The following is a 21,814-nucleotide window of genomic DNA, read 5'->3' on the forward strand; positions in this document are numbered from 1 at the left end:
TGTGGCAGACTGCTTCCATGGAGATGACAACCTTGGAAACCCTGTGGGACAGTTCTACCCTGTCCTGTAGAGTTGCTGTGAGTCAGAATCGATTCAGTGACAGTGGGTTTGGTTTGGGGTACATTTAAAAATTTTATCTGCATATCAGAAAAGGCATTTGACAAAGTCCAACACCCATTTATGATAAAAACTCTCAGCAAAATAGGAATTGAAGGAAAATTCCTCAACATAATAAAGGGCATCTATACAAAGCCAACAGCCAGCATCACTCTAAATGGAGAGAGCCTGAAAGCATTTCCCTTGAGAATGGGAACCAGACAAGGATGCCCTTCATCACCGCTCTTATTCAACATTATGCTAGAGGTCCTAGCCAGAGCAGTTAGGCTAGACAAAGAAATAAAGGGCATCCGGATTGGCAAGGAGGTAGTAAAATTATCTCTATTTGCAGATGACATGATCTTACACGCAGAAAACCCTAAGGAATCCTCCAGAAAACTACTGAAACTAATAGAAGAGTTTGGCAGAGTCTCAGGTGATAAGATAAACATACAAAAATCACTTGGATTCCTCTACATCAACAAAAAGAACATTGAAGAGGAAATCACCAAATCAATACCATTCACAGTAGCCCCCAAGAAGGTAAAATACTTAGGAATAATTCTTACCAAAGATGTAAAAGACCTATATAAAGAAAACTACAAAGTACTACTACAAGAAACTAAAGAGGACCTACTTAAGTGGAAAAACATACCTTGCTCATGGATAGGAAGACTTAACATAGTAAAAATGTCTATTCTACCAAAAGCCATCTGTACATACAATGCACTTGCGATCCAAATTCCAATGACATTTTTTAATGCGATGGAGAAACAAATCACCAACTTCATCTGGAAGGGAAAGAAGCCTCGGATAAGTAAAGCATTACTGAAAAAGAAGAAGAAAGTGGGAGGCCTCACTCTACCTGATTTTAGAACCTATTATACAGCCACAGTAGTCAAAACAGCCTGGTACTGGTATAACAACAGGCACATAGACCAATGGAACAGAATTGAGAACCCAGATATAAATCCATCCATATATGAGCAGCTGATATTTGACAAAGGCTCAGTGTCAGCTAATTGGGGAAGAGAAAGTCTTTTTAACAAATGGTGCTGGCATAACTGGATATCCATTTGCCAAAAAACGAAACAGGACCCATACCTCACACCATGCACAAAATCTAACTCCAAGTGGATCAAAGACCTAAACATAAAGATCATGGAAGAAAAAATAGGGACAACGTTAGGAGCCCTAATACAAGGCATAAACAGAATACAAAACATTACCAAAAATGACGAAGAGAAACCAGATAACTGGGAGCTCCTAAAAATCAAACACCTATGCTCATCTAAAGACTTCACCAAAAGAGTGAAAAGACCACCTACAGACTGGGAAAGAATTTTCAGCTATGACATCTCCGACCAGCGCCTGATCTCTAAAATCTATATGATTCTGTTAAAACTCAACCACAAAAAGACAAACAACCCAATCAAGAAGTGGGCAAAGGATATGAACACGCACTTCACTAAAGAAGATATTCAGGCAGCTAACAGATACATGAGAAAATGCTCTCGATCGTTAGCCATTAGAGAAATGCAAATTAAAACTACGATGAGATTCCATCTCACTCCAACAAGGCTGGCATTAATCCAAAACACAAAATAATAAATGTTGGAGAGGCTGCAGAGAGATTGGAACTCTTATACACTGCTGGTGGGAATGTAAAATGGTACAACCACTTTGGAAATCTATCTGGTGTTTTCTTAAAAAGTTAGAAATAGAACTACCATACAACCCAGAAATCCCACTCCTTGGAATATACCCTAGAGAAATAAGAGCCTTCACAGGAACAGATATATGCACACCCATGTTTATTGCAGCTCTGTTTACAATAACAAAAAGCTGGAATCAACCAAGGTGTCCATCAACGGATGAATGGTTAAATAAATTGTGGTATATTCACACAATGGAATACTACGCATTGATAAAGAACAGTGACGAATCTGTGCAAGATTTCATAACATGGAGGAACCTGGAAGGCATTACGCTGAGTGAAATTAGTAAGAGGCAAAAGGACAAATATTGTATAAGGCCACTAGTATAAGATCTTGAGAAATAGCATAAACTGAGAAGAACACATACTTTTGTGGTTACGAGGGAGGGAGGGAGGGTGGGAGAGGGTTATTTACTGATTAGTTAGTAGATAAGAACTACTTTAGGTGAAGGGAAGGACAATACTCAATACATGGAAGGTCAGCTCAACTGGACTGGACCAAAAGCAAAGAAGTTTCCGGGATAAACTGAATGCTTCAAAGGTCAGCGGAGCAAAGGCGGGGGTTTGGGGACTATGGCTTAAGGAGACTTCTAAGTCAATTGGCAAAATAACTCTATTATGAAAACATTCTGCATCCCCCTTTGAAATGTGGCATCTGGGGTCTTAAATGCTAACAAGCGGCCATCTAAGATGCATCAATTGGTCTCAACCCACCTGGATCAAAGGCGAATGAAGAACACCAAGGTCACACGATAACTATGAGCCCAAGAGACAGAAAGGGCCACATGAACCAGAGACCTACATCATCCTGAGACCAGAAGAACTAGTTGGTGCCTGGCCACAACCGATGAGTGCCCTAACAGGGAGCACAACAGAGAACCCCTGAGGGAGCAGGAGATCAGTGGGATGCAGACCCCAAATTCCCATAAAAAGACCAGACTTAATGGTCTGACTGAGACTAGAGGAATCCCAGCGGTCATGGTCCCCAAACCTTCTGTTGGCCCAGGACAGGAACCATTCCCGAAGACAACTCATCAGACATGGAAGGGACTGGACAATGGGTAGGAGAGAGATGCTGATGAAGAGTGAGCTACTTGTATCAGGTGGACACTTGAGACTGTGTTGGCATCTCCTGTCTGGAGGGGAGATGGGCGGGTAGAGAGGGTTAGAAACTGGCAAAATTGTCACGAAAGGAGAGACTGGAAGGGCTGACTCATTAGGGGGGGAGTAAGTGGGAGTATGGAGTAACGTGTATATAAGCTTATATGTGACAGGCTGACTTGATTTGTAAACGTTCACTTAAAGCTCAATAAAAATTATTAAAAAAAAATTTTATCTACATATCAGCTATCATATTAGGAAGCTGTTTTCTCGTATAGAATCACAGTTCTTGAAGGCCCACTGTCTCAGAGATTGTGTTTAAGGAGAACACTAAAGATTATTAGAATATTAGAATGCCTGTTAGTCTAGTAAACCTACGTGGGACATTATTCTAAAAGACAAGCCATATTGAGACATAGTTTTGAGTGTCGTTCTTCATGTCCACATGGATTTTACATGTCCTTTGGACCACTGTAAGAGGTGACTGCAGTGAGGTCCCCAAATCTGGTATTAAACACATCAAATTAAGCCAACAAGTAAATGTATGATTTTTAACTCCAGGTGGCCGATAAATTGCTCCTGGTTCCAAGTAGGAGAGGAGTACCTAAAGAAGTGTGTCATTCCCTTTTCTTCATCATAGCCCTTTGTGTTCCCCACATAGCCCTCTTTCTCCAAGCTGCCAGCTGTCGTGTACACAAAGAACAAGGGGTACCTTCTGAAGCATATTTTTTCTCTTTCAGTACAGACAGTAAGCTGCCCCTTGGGAGACTGTATTCAAGTCAAGGTGTCACAAACAGAAATAACAAGAATATGCTTGCAGTGGGCGGTGGAAGAGGGTTTACTCACTTTTCTCTGTGCTTTCTTACCTAATAGGCTCTGGATTACTGCCACAGCAAGGGAATCATGCACAGAGATGTGAAACCTCACAATGTCATGATAGATCACCAACAGAAAAAGGTACCATTGCAGCTAGGCAGCAACAAGCCTTTCATTAGAAGGCTTAGAGCAGACCAGAATGCTCTCCAGGACCTAGGTGGTTTCTGTAGACCTGTGTGCTGTTGTCTTTGAAGGACTTGCGTTACTGTTGTCTTGCCAGTATCCAGATGCTGGTTTCTACTTTGTGTAAGCATAGTACACGAGGAAAGTAGACAGTTGACCCGAACTCTAGTCACTTGTTTTATTTTGGTCATGGTTTTCTGAAGGGCCTCAAGAAAGAAACTACAGCTGATGGTTTCTGCTTCATTTCTTAATGACCTTCAGACCAGTCTGCCTGGCCTTAAAAGTACACTTGGGTCCCTCCTATTTTCGATATCCGACTCTGATTGTCCCTGATTGGTGAGTAAATGAATCAAGTAGTATTAGATCACTGAAAAACTAGAGCAGTGCTTTAGTTCTGGATTGGGGCATATGTCCCCAACCCTTTGAGTTATGCTTCGAGCTTATAGTGAGAGTTATTACTGATGGGAGAATTTATTGCACATGGAAGAGATGTGGAGGCAGAAAAAAAAGTCTGAGCTGTCTTGACTGGAGAGAATAAGCCAGGGTGATTTTTTTTTTTTCTCTTAAATAGAAGCTAAGATTCCGGGAGTTCTGCTTTGGAAACGACCCCTTACGCAGTTGCTAAAAGTAATTTTTTAGCCAGTGCACCTGCTAACATTTTTAATACGACTGAATAATTGTGATCTACCGTGATGTGGCTTTGTTCTAAGGCACAGGCATCTGGAAACACTCCTTTCACTTGCTTTATTTCTGTTGTATTTGTAGCTGCGACTGATAGATTGGGGTCTGGCTGAGTTCTATCATCCTGCTCAGGAGTACAATGTCCGTGTAGCTTCACGGTACTTCAAGGGACCCGAGCTCCTTGTGGACTATCAGGTAAAACGGTTAACAAAGCTGCCCTGGGTTCTTTATATACTTCCTTGGGGCTTTTCTTTGTTTGTGGTTTATTTAGAGTCAGTTCAGATACATTCAAAACCCAGTCTTTATTCTTTCCCAAGATGCTAATTTCAGATTTTTTCTCAATTGGCGTTTTGTTTGGTTGTTTTGGCTTTGAATTCTAAAATATCTGCCAAGGTGAAATGAAGACTAAATTTCGATAAGAAAAAGGAGTTTCTGACACCCTTGACGGACTGTGGTTATTCCCCCAGATGTATGATTACAGCTTGGACATGTGGAGTTTGGGCTGTATGTTAGCGAGCATGATCTTTCGAAAGGAACCTTTCTTCCATGGACAGGACAACTATGACCAGGTGAGCAAACACCATCTGGCCCTCACTGTTTTGGGGTGCATGTCAAGAAAGTAGTACCCTAAGATAGGCATACTGTCCTTGAGCTACTGAATATAACTGGTTGTCTGCATATACACTTCTCTGCAAGGTAGAGTATTTCACAGATTTCGATGGTGGCTACCAGGCCCCCAAGGCTACAGAGAGCTGATGCTGATGCTGCCTATTCCCAGCGTTCAAGGTGAGGCTGTGAGGCAGTCTGATGAGACAGATTCCAGTCAGAGGCTGTGACGCCCCTGTAAGCATCAGCCTCTAGAAGATTATGGTTATCAGCTGCGCTATCATTCTAAAAGCAGTTTGGGAATTTGGATTCTTGCAAACTTTGTGTCCTTGGGTCTGCTTGCCTGCCCTAGACTGTGGTCTGCATCAGGTCCCTGGGAACACAGTCCCTGGGAACACAGTGGTGAGGCAGTCTTCTGATTCTCTGGTACAGCGTCCTCACAGGCTTGCAGTGAGTTATGTGCTCAGTGCTTTGGTCGCTTTGTTTTGTGTTTCAGCTTGTTCGCATTGCCAAGGTTCTGGGTACAGATGAGCTGTATGGGTACCTGAAGAAGTATCACATAGACCTAGATCCACACTTCAACGATATCCTGGGACAGTAAGTAAGAGAGAGAGAAAGAAAGAAGGCTTTGACTTAGGCTTTTCACAAGAGGAAAGGCTGGCCAAAATCACTTCCTCAAAAATCTTTTCCCCTTTAAATTCAGATGAAAATTGAAATAGCCTTCTTTTCTTTCGTGGATTTTTAAACTTACTTTGAGATACTCAGACATTGTTTTCATGTGTCTTCTAATCATTTTACTTCTCCGAGGGGTAACCTGTTTATCAATAGAAAATGGAAAACATTAAAATTGTAATGTTACTCAGAAAAAAAATGCTTTCTGGTACAGCACATGCCTGTTTTAATGGCAAATTCAGAAAGCTGTGATTCTACTTTGAATAAGAGATTGTGTAGTTTCTTACTGTGTTGTGTAATGGATGTCCTATAAGGTAGCAAATTTTAAAGGATGTTGTGTTCTTGGGTACCGTGCAGTGGTGCTAAGAAGTATTTGTTGACAGTTTCAAACAATATTTTATGGTACCTTTGGGTTTCTGAGGATAGCTCTTTCACTGCATCTGGTGACCAGTGAAAATTACTTAGTTACCTCAAAGCCTCACCCAGAATTGACTAAAAGCCTGGGGCTAAACAAGAAAGATTCCACAATTTCTAAATCAGATGTTAGACTTTTTAATTAGTTCTATTTGTCACACACGGAATATTCTTTCAGGACGCTGTGATGGGAACTAGGGGGCGAAGGGAGGGGTTGCCAGTAAGAGTGGGATATGGTCCCTACCTCAACAAGCTTGTAATCAGTGCACTATTCTGAGCTTTTGTTGACTGTAGCCCAAGTAGATAAGGATTCTTGTTGACTTTAGTCTCAGAATACTAATGCTTCCCTTTTTTCCTCAGACACTCACGGAAACGCTGGGAAAACTTTATTCATAGTGAGAACAGACACCTTGTCAGTCCCGAGGCCCTAGATCTTCTGGACAAACTTCTGCGATACGACCATCAACAGAGACTGACTGCCAAAGAGGCAATGGAGCACCCATACTTCTGTGAGTCTCCAGCAGCTGTTTTCAGAGGGCATAGTTTATTAAACGGAAAAAAAAAATCATCTGTCCTTTACTGTTGAGGCAAGTTGAGAGAATTTTAGGCATTTAGATTGGACCATCCTTGGAATTTGGTCTCATTAGGTCTAGACTATCAGAACAAGTTTGAAGATGAGTTTCCTAGTTTTAAAGGTGTTTGCTCATCTGCTGCTGAAGCCCCTTAAGTCCTGTCTGTTTGACCATCCCTGTGGCCCTGGGTGAAGAGATCCAGGCACCTAGTGTTTGTTCTCCAGTGTATACATTTGTGTGGAAACCTAATCAAAGATTATTTTTCACCTCCAAAAAGCAAGTAATTAGCTAAATAAGGTAGCCAATATGCTAATTCTAAAGAAGGAAATAAATGAAAGGAATTTGAGAACAGAAAGACCTCACTAAAATCTTAACTGACTTACTGTCCTGTGTCTCACTTAGAAGCATGTGTGCATGTTCAGTCTCTGTGGCTGCTTATTCTGCATGCAGATAACACTTGCCACTGATACAGTACCTTTCGAATAAACTTTACTCTTTTCAGCAAAGTGAGATGATGCAGTCCAGTCTGTGAGGAAAGTGGGGAATAAGGAAGGTTAAGTGACTCATCTCCATTTACTCTGGATCAAGATGAAAACTTTTAACCCTTAAGTTTTTGTCTCTTGCTTGACCACTGTGCAGTCTTTCCTTCTCCTTTTTTTCTCTGGAGACTAAATTCCTGCCTGAAGAATTCATCGCTAATGGTCTTGAACTTCTTGGTCTGTTTGTTGTTGGTCTTGGTTGTCACTGACTTGGCTCTGACTCATGGTGACCTTGTGTATAACAAAACAAAACGTTGCCTGGTCCTGTGTCATCCTCACAATTGTTGGTATGTTTTAGTCCATTGTTGGAGCTATTAGGCCATTTCATCTCATGGAGGGTTTCCATTGTTTTCGATGACCCTTTTTTTTTCCATAAGCATATGTAAACAGCAGATTTAAGAGGTTTTTTACCCTTCAGCCTTGTGGACCTCAGCCAGGTGCAACTCAGATGTCCAATTTCTGGCACAGAAAGCTATTTTTTACCCTTTGCCAGGTGCAACTCAGATGTCCAATTTCTGGTACAGAAAGCTATTTTTTACCCTTTGCATTAGAATGAATTAATAACACTGATGTTTATAATATGGAATTCATTATCTGCCTTAATTTTCTGTGTATATGTCATCCTTCAGTAAAAAGATTTTTTAAATCACTGTTGCTTAAAATTGATGCATCTTAACAACTTAGAAAAGGAGGGTGAAAATGGTTTCAGGACTCGAAGAATGTAATCAGTGTCACTAAATTGTATATGTAGACACTGTTAAAAAAAAAAAAAAAGAACTTATGACAGGTCTTCTAGTAGCTCTTTTTATTCACTCTTTTCCTCTAAAGTGCTTATCGCACATGCCAAATAAGGGCTTGAATTTGATGTTAGTATTCAAAGAAAATAACATAAGAAAGTTGGTAGAAATTTTGGACAGTGGGAGACAGGGTTTCTGTGCCTCTCTTTTCCACGGTTCTCAGCAGCTGAAATTGTGCTCTCAGGAAGTTCAAGAGCTGATTACAAGAACAATCCTCCTGGTCATTTTTCAGTGTCTAGTTTTTATATAACCTTTATTCTGTGACAAATATTTCTCTCTTTTTTTCCCTCTTACCCTGGCTTTTCTGGCAGTCTGCATCTCTCTTTCTCTCTTGGTGGGTGGAAGCGGGGGTTTGGGGTGGTGTTTTCTCCTGCACTGTCCAGCCCTGACCCAGCTGACCTTCGCCCTGTTCTCTTACAGACCCTGTGGTGAAGGAGCAGTCGCAGCCTTGTGCAGATAATGCTGTGCTCTCTAGTGGTCTCACGGCAGCACGATGAAGACGGGAGAGCGATGGGTAATGCGGCATTGATGCTTGCCAATAAAACCAACCAACCAAACACAAACCTTGAAGGAAAACTACAGTGTGATAAAAAGAAATTCTAATCATTCCTCCTAAATGCAAAGAAGAGAGTAAAGACCTGAAAGTCAAAATGAAAGAAAGAAAGAAAGAAACTCCCCAGTCTAGTCTACAGGGAGCTGCCATTGTGCAGTGTGATGATGCACATAGTTCAGGATCTGAGGGAACTCTCCCTTTGGAATGCATGGGAGATGAGAGACTCGGAGTTGTTGTCCATTTACCTTTATTTAACAGGAGGCCACTGTTGAATTAACCCATTCAGCCGACAAGCTCTGAATATCTGACTTCCTATCTATTCCATTGTGGTCTGGGTTTCCTTTGGTGAGATTCAGGCTCAACGTCAGCAGTCTGTACTGACACACCAGCCTCATTTATGAAAAGGAGATATTAAAACAGTGACAGTATTTTTTTTTTTAAGCTCTTTTACAAATTCATGTTTTATGTATTTTTTTATGATATGAGCTCTCCAGGAAATGTACCTCATCCTTGCAGTTTCCCTCTAAGTGGATTCATTTGGGAGCAAACTGCAATCACTTTCTCGAAAGAACCCTCTCTGATATCAGGTGGCATCACTGTAGACCTTGGGTGCCACAGACAGGTCCATCACTCTCATCAATAGATAGATGCTAAGTATCTAACTTGGAGCTCACTGTAACCTTTGTTGATTTGCCTAACCATAAAATCTTGTTGCCCTTTTTTTCGTTTAGCCTTTTTTTTTTTTTTTTTAGCAGCCTCGTAAGGAAAACTCACCATTTTCCGTATGTCCCTGTGTGCACCTATCTTAACACACCTCTCTGAAACAAAGGCTTTTTGTTCACAACCATAACTAAAGCTGGAAAGTCAGTCTTCAGGCAGGGTGGAGAGGGAGAAAAATGTCCTGGTAGAGTTTATTCAAGAAAGACTTTTGGGTGCAGGAAGTGTACTCCTCCCTTTTGTCCCCTTCTTATCCCCGTGAGAAACAATTCCCCACTGTAATGAGGGTCATGCATTTTTAAGCTCCAATATGTTATACGTGAATGTGATGGAAAAGATAAGTCTTTTTCGCATGCAGGTACTGGAGTTGTGTGGGCCAGGCCACCTAATAACCCAGGCAACTGAAAGGAAAAGAGAGTGCAAGGAGCTTGGGTGAAGACATGGAGCTGCTGGAGCAAGTATTAAAGCTTCGGATTCATTGTGCTAACCCGCACATTAGCAAAGGAAGCTAGATTTTGTTTAAAAAGAAAAAAATTAGGGCTGATTTCATTTTGGGGACTTGTCACCAAGATGGTTTGCAGGTAGCCAGTCCCCTTACCCCAGCTGCTGCCCCTTGGAGTCCCAGCCGAAGAGCCTTGCTATAGCTGTGGGGACTTCATACACCTAGGTTAGAGCTAGAGGTGTCTGCCACCACATCACACTTTAGGATTTCTTTATTAACTATTTAATAATGCCATACATTTTTATAAGGTTAGATCGTTTGTTTGGACATCTGTTTACATTCCATATTCCAATAAAATCGTATTGGTATTGGTAGCAGGTCCTATCTCTAAATGTAGATTCTATTTTTGTCGTTTGGTCTGTGGGAAATTAAAAAGCAAATAAAACTCTTCTCTTATTAGAGAGTTGAATTTACAAATTAAAAAACAAAATAAGATCCCAAAGTCAGGAAATGCATTCAATTAAGGTTCTCATACCAATCCTGCCTGTCTACATTGCACATTCTGTATTTTAGCGTGTACATTTGTTCTAACTGAAACTCAAAAACAAGACTTAGATCTCGACTGAACCTCTATCAGTTTGTCAGGCACCAAAACTCAGTGTTTGGATTATCACAAGCCTTTGAATGTGCCCTTGTAGGTAATACTGACCCGTTGGTTATGATCAGGGAGATGTGCCACTGTGTCTTTCCTGCCTCCCTACCTCTCATCTCCCTTCTCACCCATTCCTCCGCACCAGCCCCACTTTTTTTATAAGTTGCCTGTCTGGACCAGGCAGGAGGAGCCTACTGGAGCACCTGGTGAAGCAGTAACCCCGTTTCTAACCCTTGGCTCCCCCAGAGGCAATAAAAGCATCTGAAGGAGAAGAGTCACCTGGTCCATCTTCGGTTCTCTTTCCTGTGATCTTGATTTAGTGTAAACAGCTAGTCTGCTTGTTCTGGGGTTCTTACCTGCAGCTAGGTCATTCTTTTATGCATACAGTGTACTTTTCCAGCGCTTGTACATTTTACCTCTCCTCATGCCTTAGACTTAGAGCGTAGCTGGGTATGAGATGCTCACCCCCTTCTGAGTCTGATCTTGACACCTGGACTTCCTGACTATCCAACACCAGCCTGTTCTTTCCCAAACTGAAGTGAGTCTCGTCCAGACCTTTTTTCTCTCACCTGTCTCCAAAACCATTGTGTGTCCAGAAGGACCTAGCTCCCCTGAGATTTTAGGGTATTTATCTGGGTGAGGAGGTAGACTTGGAGAGCCCCAAAAGGGATGAGGGTGGGAGGGGGGCATGTGTATAGGAGGGGGAGTCTGTTTTGACTAAACTATGGTAGATTGACCCATCCGATAACCTTTTTAGTTAGCATATTATTTCTTCAACTCATCTCAGTAATTTTTTTTTAGGCATTTTGTTTGGTTCATTACCTTGTAACAGGTTAAAAGTGCCTACGATAGGACTTAATTATTTCCTAAAGAAAAGCAAAAAAATGGGGAACAGGGTAGTGTTTCACTATCATCTCAGGTACTGCCTATGTTCGAGAACATAGACCCGGTGTGGTGAGAACAAAAGGTTCCTATGCCAAGAACAGTTCGCTGTATCACAGTTTATTGGCCACAGGTGAGCGTAACTGCAAGCCTTTGCTTGGCTGAGAAGTGGCCATGATGAGAGCAGAAATAATGAAGTGCTAAGTAATGTCATCTGTGGCTTGGTTGCAGTTCACCCTCCTCTAGATCATGTGGCCTTGCTCCTCTCCTATCCCTGTGGTAGGTGGCTGGGGTGGGAGCAGCCTTGGAGAGTATAACGCAGACTAAGCCTTCCTGGGTCTTCTTCCCAAGTAGAGGCGAGCTGGCTGCAGTCAGTGAGACATTTAAACAGAAGTCACTCAGCTGGGTCTCCTAACAGACATTCTGTAGCACGTCAGTACCCATGAGGCTCAAAGCAAATGTATTCCCTTGCAGAGAAGGAAGATAATCTCTGACTGATTGAGTAGAGGGGACAAACAAGAGCTCATTATCTTTTGGGGCTTGGAAAGAGTGGCTGGGGGAGGCAGCTGTTAGAAAAGCAACCAGTAAGAAAACAGTCTAAAGGTGTAGATGTCGGGGAGCAGTATCCCCAAAACCAAACCCATTGCCGTCGACTCAATTCCGACTCATAGCGACCCTATAGAGGAGGAACATACTGGGGATAAAATTAGGAGGCATCAAGCTCATGTTCTGGATTGTGCCCAGAGGTGGGCACTGTCCCCAGGATTGGTTCCAGTGGAACTGAAAGGTGGTGCTCTCCAGTCAGATGCTGAATCCGAGAGAGAGCTGGGTGCCATGGGTCTCGAAGTCTGTGCCTACTCAGGGAAAGGACTTAGGTTCTCCCAGGTGCTGCGTTGATAAGAATGGAAGCAAACTACTTTGAAACACAATCAACAATTGGAAGAGTTTTTTATATATGCATTGAAATAGATCTAAAAGAGCCCAGTTAAAGAATTCATTTAATGCCAGGTCAGATTAAACGGTTAGTTAGAAACCTGTGTTGCTCTGTGAGCACCTGCAGGAAAAAATAAACTTCCCTCCTACAAATAAATAGGAATGAGTAATAGCAGGTCAGAGTCAAAGTCGTTTAAATATAAACCCTCTGAAAGCAAAAGCAAGGTCCACGTGAGCACCCAATAAGCCAAAGTTTGCCAGTGAGCTTAATAAGACTGAATAATGCCCTGCCTTTGAAAACGAACCCCGGGGAAGAGAATGGGGGCGGGGGGAGGCAGTGGGGAAACATCTGGCCAAGAAAACCTGTAATAACCTGCTTTTAAGCTATATAGATGTGTTGATGCAAACAACCCCAACCAGGTGTTAGAGGCTGGGAAAGGGATGTCATGATGGGAGTATATAGATGATGCATACTTTTGTGTAGAGACTCAACCAATGTGCAACAAATGTGATAACTTAACCCTGAACTGCATGTATTGGGGATTGTTTTAAAAAAGAAAACTTTCATTGAATCAATAAATTAACAGTTTTTTACCTGCTGGCTCCTCTTGCTGTAAATGGTGACTGAGGTTGGGGCAGAAATCCTGACACCCAGCTGGAAAGCTTGGATAAATCTTCAAGAACCATGAAGCAGACTATTTCCTTCTGTTTGCAGAAGAGCAACACTGCCTGGGTTGTGATCCTTAACAAATGACTACTTGAGACACAATTGGCCACCTCTCTTTGTATCCCCGGATGACTGATGTATGGCTTATGTGCTGCTTGCCCTTAGAGGAAAGAAAAATGCCATGTTCAATCCTGTTTGCTTAAATAAAAATGTTGACAATGACCACACTTCCCAAGTGGGAGACCAGCTATTGCTATGAGGACCTTAACTTGTGTTTCCTGTCTCCTGGGGGAGGGAAGGGATAAACCTTGACCTGCGAAGATACGTGTGCGGTGGCTTCTGCTAACTACCTGGAACAGGAGGAGTGGAACTAGAGTGGTGGCATGGTGGACATTGTTGTTTTGTGGTACTTTGGAATTACACCACTCAAGACACCTGCTGCTTGGGATTGGCGTGGTTTATTGCATGACTCTAACCTTTGTGGCAGATGTTGTGCATTTATGGAGAGTCCCTGACCCCCATTCCTTGCAACGCAAATATGCAGATTGTTTGACAAAGCGTGGGTCTTTAATGTGCTTTCGTCTTACTGATTGATCCCTCTGTGGAACTGGACACTTGAAAATCAGTTGCTGAAGTGCTTAAAATAAATACAGTAATTTCTTTTGTAATCTTATGCACCATACAACCTTTCCCAGATACGAAGTAGAACCCTTCCTTTACCCAAAGAAACGGTTTTCCTGTGTGGCAACTTCCCAGGTATAAGCATGCATCGTCCTTTCAGTGCTATGGAAGTGTTCTGTGAGACAGTGCTAGAATTCTGCTGCTGGCCTCTCACTGCCCACTTCTCTGTGGTGGATGTGGAAGGAGAAACGAGGTTTTGGGGCCATGCTGGACAGCTGTTTCCAGGGGAAAGTTAAAAACGTTTGAGCTCACTGAGTGCTCTTTGTTAGTAGACTGAGTACTTTCCCTGTGTAAACTCAAAATTGCCCTCTTATTCTTAGTCCCAAGACTTCCTCAGTAAATCTGGGGTGAGGCCTGATGAGCTAGACTGTACTGCTGGACTTGTGGATCCTAGGGCTGCTTCAAGCATATTCTGAAGCTCCTGTGAAGCTTGACTTCCCAGAATGGTCAAGAGGCTTTTGTGCTTCTAATTCCGTGCCCTGGACCTGAGAGAAAGGGTAGGAGACCAGGCCACACCACACATGTTGTGTCCAAAGCTTCAGGCACTCAGAGAAGGCCTCTGTTAATGGTGATCAGAAGAGGAAGGGAGAGGGTACGATTTGGAACCTGGTAGAAGGGGAGCTTCTACTAGGTTTCCCACATAGTGGTGTGAGAAAGTCAAGCTTCATACTGTTGCCAGCACTCCACGCAAACGAAGCCATACAGAAGTGGAGGCCTGTTCTTCCCTCTCAGTCTGATTAATGCCGTCTTTCCCCTCCTCCCGTCTCTTTCCCCAGGTCTGTTGCTGTTCCTCCCACTTTTCCATAAGCAGAGCAAGAACCAAATCAAACGTCTTAACGTGTGTGTAGAGAGATCATGTTCCGTGAGCAGACACGAAACGGTGGCAGGTTACGCGAGCATGAACTAGACCACCTGAAGGGCAGCCCACCACCGTATATCAAACCTCACTTCCGAATGTAAAAGGTTCACACGCCTTTGGCTTCCTGTTGACTTCCTCCTGACCCAGAAAGCATGGGAGATATGAAGGGTATGCAAATTGGTTGTTGGTTACTGTTGCTCCCTGCACCCCTTGACTCGTCCTGTGGCCGCCTGTTTCTCCAGCAAACCACATTAACTAGCTGACCACAGACTCCACAGTTGGGGGGCCGGGGGAAAAATGGCATGACGGGCAGTTACGTATTATAATTTTAAAAGTATATATTATTGAATAAAAGGTTTTAAAAGAAACGTATGGAGAGTTTTCAGTATGGAAGGAGCCATTAACCAAGACCTGTGGCCACAGAGGACCAAGTGAAGTAGAGCTTCTGTGGCAGGTTCTGGCCAGAGGAAGACGGGAGTCCCAGAGGTGAGGAGAGCCAGTTTTAAGGACACTTCACAGAAATGAGAAATATTCAGAGGTAGGGAGGGAGCTAATCCTGGGAATGGGGCAGACCCTGGATAATCGAAGTAAGTAAGAGACTCAGCCAGGGAAGCTGAACTTTGCCTTGAACACATTCCCATTGACCAGCGGCCTCCCTGGACCCCTCCCCCCAAAGCAGGGAGTCACCCAGTATTTTAGGTGGTAGATAAATGTCGCCTCTGGTGAACTCAGGAAGGTGTCTTAGCCTTGTCTTTCCCTTTGCTTGTGCCTGCCCGTCTTCCATCTCCCAGTCTTCTCTTCACCCCTGCCCTCTCTTCTGAAAAAGCATCTTTCTTGGAGCATGGTTGAATCTGTTCCCTGAGGTAGGGGAGGGGTCACGGCTCTCAGATCCCAGAGCCGCTTCTGAGCACATTCTGAAGCTCCTGTGAACTGGAAGGAAAGGGGCCCACTCATGTGAAAGAGAGGGTAAAGTGGGGGCACCATTGTATTTGTTAGATGGAAAAGCGAAACGAAACCTGTTTTACAAATGGGACTTCGCCAGCTCCCTCAGTCCTCCTTCCCAGGGCAGCAATGCCAGGGAAGGTGAAAGCTGGGACAACGTGGTGCCAGTCCCGCCTTGTCTCCAGCTGCTGGCCTGTCCCTCCCACAGCCTGGAGAGAGCAGAAGCAAAGGGCAGATCCTGACACTCAGGCAGCCAGGTAGAGTGCCCACTGGTTCTCCGCAAAAACCATTGGTCCACTTGGAGAACACCCCTTCTCCTGTCTTCTCTGCTGCTCGTTCTGAACAGGTGACTGTGTGAACCAAGGCGTGGATGCTCACAGTCTTTGAAGGGATTATGGGGGGAAAACAAAGGGACCACCATGGCGTCCTAGTGCGCCTTGGACCAGCTTCTGTCATATCCAAGCAGTTCCGCAGTTTTGGGACCTTGAGACTATGCATGCTTCTGGGACTACAGCCAGCGAAGACCCACAGGGCCACTGCCACCAACACTGTAAGGCCCACAGGACACTGAGCAAAGGGACTTGGCGTGCTCCAGCTCCATCCCAGGCCTCGTTTTCCGAAGCTCCTGCTCTGGTGGGGTCCCCATCTGATTCAAGGCTTTGCAAGTTTCTGCTGGTCTCTCAGATCTCTGCAAAGGCACAATAGATACCTCATTATAATGAGCACGTCTCTGAATGATTTCTGTTCCCTAAATTCCTATGAAATGGTGCTCTGTATGCGTGTGTTTATCTCTGTGTTGTCCTGTGGGTGTTTGAGATTCCTTCCAGATATAGAGGATCTTGTCTGAATGATACACAGTTCACCAGTTTGGGAACACTCAGATGTCACGTAGAACTTGATGCTAGCTTTTTCCTCAAATTTCCCTCTCAAACAAGACTCTCTTTAACTTCTCAGTGTGAAAGTCTTATTTCCCAGAAACCTGTGAAATGTATCAGGCAGCTCTGGGTTTTGTGGATGGTAGTTGCTGGGTGGGAAACTGGTTGTAGCGAGGAAGGGAAAGAGCAGTTTTTGTTTAGGGTTTTTTTCTTCCTTGCTAGACGGGGACAAAAACAGTCTAAAGTTAACCCACATGCTCGGAAATTCGGATCAATTCACTTCCTCCGATAGTCCTGTTTGCTTTTTTTTTTTTTAAAGTAATATTTATTGCATTTTCCTGATTACCAAAGTAATACATACTTATGGTAGAAAAAAAAGAATTCAAACATTACAGAAAATTAAGTGAAAGACTTCCCTAACACCACACACACAGACACAAAAATCCCCCCTCCCCTGAGGTAACCACTTTACAATTTGGTGTATATCTTCAAATGTTTTCCCTGTGCATAGGAAGAACATGTTTCCTGTGCATGTTTTTAAAGTATTATAATTTTTATTTTTATGGAAGTGTAATGAGACTATATATTCTATCCTGTAACTTGTGTTTTCACTTAGTCGTGGAAATCTTCATATGTTAGCATGTATGGATCTACCTCACCCCTTTTCATGGCTGCATGGTATTCCATTGTGTGAATAGTACGGTGGAAGCAATCCTTTGTTGATGGACTTTGGGCTGTTTATAGTTTTTCAGTATTGCCAGTAGTGCTGCAATGAGCAAATTTGCACATTTTTGCACAGTATGTATGTCTGCAGGATAAAATTTTTAAGTATTAACTGTGCCATATGATTTTTTTAGAAAGAGTATTTTTATGATTCCAAGAAAGCAGCCTTCCCTGCCTCTATTCACTCGTGTAGGTTGGAACTGCGATGGCTTTATCTAGTCATGATATTCTTGCAGGGCTGTCAGGCATGGGAGGCATGGCGCCTAGGGTCTGAACTTTGCAGAGGCCTACACAAATGTTTGAGACTTGAAAAAAAATGTGTTGACTCTAACATAAGAAGACTGCAAAATAAAAGTTAATAGATTTAATTAAATGTCTTAGAAATCTGCAATCCTGTAAGCTTCATTGTTAAATTCGTACAGTCATGTGTTGTTTAACATCCACGATACATTTTGTGAAACTAGACGTTCTGTGATTCGGATGTTGTGCAGACACCATATTATATGCTTAGCAAAGCTATATGGGACGTTGTAGTGTACCTGCATTGACTAAATAGCCAAATACTGTGTACATACAGTTCTGTATTCTACCTAATGTATCTGGCAAGGCAATATAGGTTATTGTATGTACTGTATCATTATACACCTGGCAGTGCCAGATACCTCCTCCTGCTCAGATGCCTGGGTCCCTGCTCCAGATGCCTCCTGCCAGTCCAAGCTCAGATGACCATCCATCTTTCCAAGGCTTTGACTCCCAGCAGGAGTGCTCATTCCTTGCAGGGACACCCAACTGACAGCTCTCAGCATGTAGACACTTGGGCCCCATCTACTCACCCAGAACCTGGGTTCCAGCTCTGACCTCTGACCCTGGCCTGAACTACCAGCACCACAGCATCTAGAAGGCCCTCCTGGATGCCTGGTGCCTGCAGCAGGGCCTGCTACTCACTGCTCAGGACCACTAGGAAGCTCTACTTGGACCCAGAAGCCCTCAAGGCAGAGGAAGAAGTGGCGTCAGTCGCCCCACCCCACCCCAACGTGCCCCCGGCACCTGCTTGACCAAAAGACATGAGATACACCATGTGTTGCATGTGGGAAGCTGTTGTGTTCACTGTGTCAGGTTACAACCGCCACGTCCCATTCTCCGATGGGATTTCTGAACTGTTATAACCTTTATGGGACCACAGATGTGTATGTAGTCAGTTGCTGCCCGAGTGGACGTTATGTGGCGCATGACTATTTGCTTTTCAAGATGATTTTTTCCTCATGATAATTAGTGATGTCACAGCCAGTCATAAAATAACCAAGTCATTTCAAAAGCAGATTCTAGAGCTCCTTTCAAAAGCTTGATAGGAAATAAGTTACCTTGAACATGAAAACTAGGCGCATTTTGATATGTTTGAAGGGCTGTGGGAAGACTTACAAAAGTAAGGATACCAAGGGCCGACGAACGTTTTAAAATAGCCTTGGCCAGAAGAGGCCGGGTGTCGGAATGGGTGAGCAACACTTTGTGGACACTGTTCTACAGGCCGTAGCTAATGTGTTGGTGGTGTGCATCTCAGATGTATACTGCTGCATGACAGAAGCCAGACTCAAAGGCTACATACCAAATGATTCCACTCACATGACATTTTGGAAAAAAAAACAAACCTATAAGAATGGAAAGGAGCCGCAGTGGTTAAGCGCTCAGCTGCTAATCGAAAGGCCGAAGGTTCAAATCTACCAGCTGCTTCTTGAAAGATGTGGCAGTCTGCTTCCATAAAGATTACGGCCTAGGAAACCCTAAGGAGCAGTTGTACTCTGTCATATAGGCCTGAAAACGTTGGCAATTCAAACCCACCAGCCGCACCACAGGAGAAAGATGTGGCAGTCAGCTTCCATAAAGATTTATAGCCTTGGAAATTCTATAGGGTTGCTATGAGTCAGAATTGGCTCAAAGGCAGTGGGTTTGGTTTTTGTTCGATAAGTTGGAATGAACTCCACAGCACCTAACAACAACATATGGATGGACAACAGATCTGTGGTTGCCATGGGTTTAGGGTGGGGGGAATGTTTGACTACAAAGGGGTAGCATGAAAGAATTTGGGGGTTGATGGGACTGTTCTGATCCTAAATGGGGTGGTGGTTATATGACTTGGTGCCTTTGTCAAAACTCATAGGACTGTATGCCAAAAAGAGTACATTTTACTGTATGTAAATGCAATAATAAATTTGATAAAATAACAATAATGTGCCGAGGCCCAAGAGAGTCCTATCTGGATTTCATTCAGATTAGCACAAACCTCATCAGCCCACCAATGACTCTTTCACCAGCTTCGTCTGAGCTCATGGTCTTTGGGTACAACCGCTGGGGCTGGCAACTCCATCTGCCCCTGAGTGCCCTGTCATTTGGGGGCACTCTTCCATCTTTGCTCCTAGCTGAGGAGTGATTGTCCAGGCACAGCTCCTCACCATGTTGTTATACCTCCCCATCCTTCTCAGCCAGGAGAGATGGGAAATACACTCTACCTTAAGGTGTATGGCAAGGCCCCTGCGGCTCTCAGAGGCCAGGTGCTCTGAGTGAGTTTCTGGGCTTGGACTGACAAGAACAAAGGCTGTGCACGGTTTTGGCATCTGACGGGGTTTTGCACCCTGAAAGAGGTGCTTACCATCACTGGTGTTTTAAATTTTATATCCTAGCTATTAAAGCTAGACACTTTAACTTGTCTCGTGTTTTTAAAATCAATTTACAAATGTTGTTATAGTTATCACCTACTTGGTTTTGTATGTGAATATAAACACTTAAACTTTAGCTTAACCTTTGAAGTATAATTAATTGAAAATTTTATGGTTTAAACTGTCAACAGTGTGAGTACACACTTAATCTGGTTTCCTTAGATATTTCAAACTCACATATTTAATCTGTCTGATTTCCACAAACACTTCCAATAGCTAATAAGAAAGAGCTAAAATCCAATGAAATCTTCATAAGCATTCAAATGCTACTTATGGAGCATTTTAAATGTTTCTTGTCTACAAACTTAATTAAATTTTTTTTTTAATTTTTAAATTAAAATCACGAGTCCCTGCCTGGGTGGCACAAATTGTTAAAACACTCAACTACTAGCCAAAAGGTTGGCAATTCAAACCCACCCAGAGGCTCCTTAGAAGATGGGCCTGGCAATCTGCTTTCAAAAGGTCACAGCCTTAAAAACCCTATGGAGCAGCAGTTCTACTCTGCACATATGGGGTCACTGTGAGTCAGTATCAACGCCACAGCAACTAACAACAATAACAGCTAAAAATTAAAATCATGAATCTAATTTCAAATTCCTTTAAGCATTTCAAATTAAATTCAAAGTATTCGATCCTCTAATACATTAAAAACAAAAAACCCGCTGCCATCGAGTTGATTTTGACTCATAGCAACTCTACAGGACAGAGTAGAACTGCCCCGTAGGGTTTCCAAGGCTGTGAGTCTTTACGTAGACTGCCACATCTTTCTCCTGAGGCGCAGCTGGTGGCTTCAAACTAACAACCTTTGTGTTAGCAGCCAAGTGCTTAACCACTGCACCACCAGGGCTCCTTTCTAATACATTAGATTCTCTTAAATACTTCAAATATCTTCAATAATAAAATACAGTAATAACTACACGTTCCTCAGTTTGACACGGATTGTTGATATCATGGTTTGATTACTTTCCATAATCTCTATGCACACTTTGAAATTTACCCAACCAAGGTGACATATTCTAACATCACGACGGAGACACTGTGATGAGCCCTGGTGGCACAGTGGTTAAGCATTTGACTGCTAACCGAAAAGTCAGAGGTTCAAACCCACCAGCTGCTCCTCGGGAGAAAGATGTGACAGTCAGCTTCTGTACAGATTACAGCCTTGGAAACCCTAGGGGGCAGTTCCACTCTGTCTTATAGGGTCAATAGGAGTCAGAATCGACTTGACAGCTATGGTTTTTTGTTTTTAATGGTACAGGGCACAGGACTGGGTACTACTTCTGGGATGGTTCAGCCCAAACTGCAGGTTAACAAGCTAAGCCCTCCTTGTAGTGATGGGATTTTTAAGACCACCCATTTCTTGCACCTCATGCAATACTTTATCTTCTACAGCTTGTATTGCCCAACTTGGATCAGTTGAGCTTTAGTGTCTCTAGTAGTTTGGTCCTTCCAACAATGAATTCACTCAGTTTTTCTTTGTTAAAATAGATATTTTACTGAATGCTTTGAAGGTCAGCGTAGCAGGGGCAGGGGTTTGGGAACCATGGTTTCAGGGGACATCTAAGTCACTTGGCATAATAAAATCTGTTAAGAAAAAATTCTGCATCCCACTTTGGAGAGTGGTGTCTGGGGTCTTAAATGCTAGCAAGTGGCCATCTAAGATGCATGTATTGGTCTCAACCCACCTGGAGCAAAAGAGAATGAAGAACACCACAGACGCAAAAGAATTATGAGCCCAAGAGACAGAAAGGGGCACATAAACCAGAGACTACATCATCCTGAGACCAGAAGAACTAAATGGTGCCCAGCTACAACCAATGACTGCTCTCACAGGAATCACAACAGAGAACCCCTGAAGGAGCAGGAGAGCAGTGGGATGAAGACCTCAAATTTTCATAAAAAGACCAGACTTAATGGTCTGACTGAGACTAGAAGGACCCCGGAGGTCATGGTCCCCAGACCTTCTGTTAGCCCAAGACAGGA

At 43.2% G+C, this 21,814-nt stretch overlaps 1 protein-coding gene across 5 annotated transcripts in view; it reads left to right on the forward strand.

Annotated features, from left to right (window-relative positions):
- Nucleotides 1-16,641, forward strand: part of CSNK2A2 (casein kinase 2 alpha 2) — a 44,602-nt gene extending 27,961 nt beyond the window's left edge. For 2 of the 5 annotated variants that reach the window (XM_003417066.3, XM_064273963.1), the window contains 6 exons: nucleotides 3,788-3,871; nucleotides 4,679-4,789; nucleotides 5,062-5,163; nucleotides 5,697-5,797; nucleotides 6,647-6,795; nucleotides 8,615-10,280. In XM_003417066.3, the coding sequence (XP_003417114.2) occupies nucleotides 3,788-3,871; nucleotides 4,679-4,789; nucleotides 5,062-5,163; nucleotides 5,697-5,797; nucleotides 6,647-6,795; nucleotides 8,615-8,691 (624 nt within the window). In that variant the 3' untranslated portion in view covers nucleotides 8,692-10,280. Of the gene's footprint in view, nucleotides 1-3,787; nucleotides 3,872-4,678; nucleotides 4,790-5,061; nucleotides 5,164-5,696; nucleotides 5,798-6,646; nucleotides 6,796-8,614; nucleotides 10,281-14,497 lie in introns of those variants that run through there. The other 3 variants (XM_064273962.1, XM_064273961.1, XM_064273964.1) reach the window with 3 other exon arrangements.
- Nucleotides 16,642-21,814: the final 5,173 nt, after the last annotated feature.

Source organism: Loxodonta africana, chromosome 21 (genome assembly GCF_030014295.1).
Source record: "Loxodonta africana isolate mLoxAfr1 chromosome 21, mLoxAfr1.hap2, whole genome shotgun sequence".
Classification (NCBI taxonomy): Eukaryota; Metazoa; Chordata; class Mammalia; order Proboscidea; family Elephantidae; genus Loxodonta; species Loxodonta africana.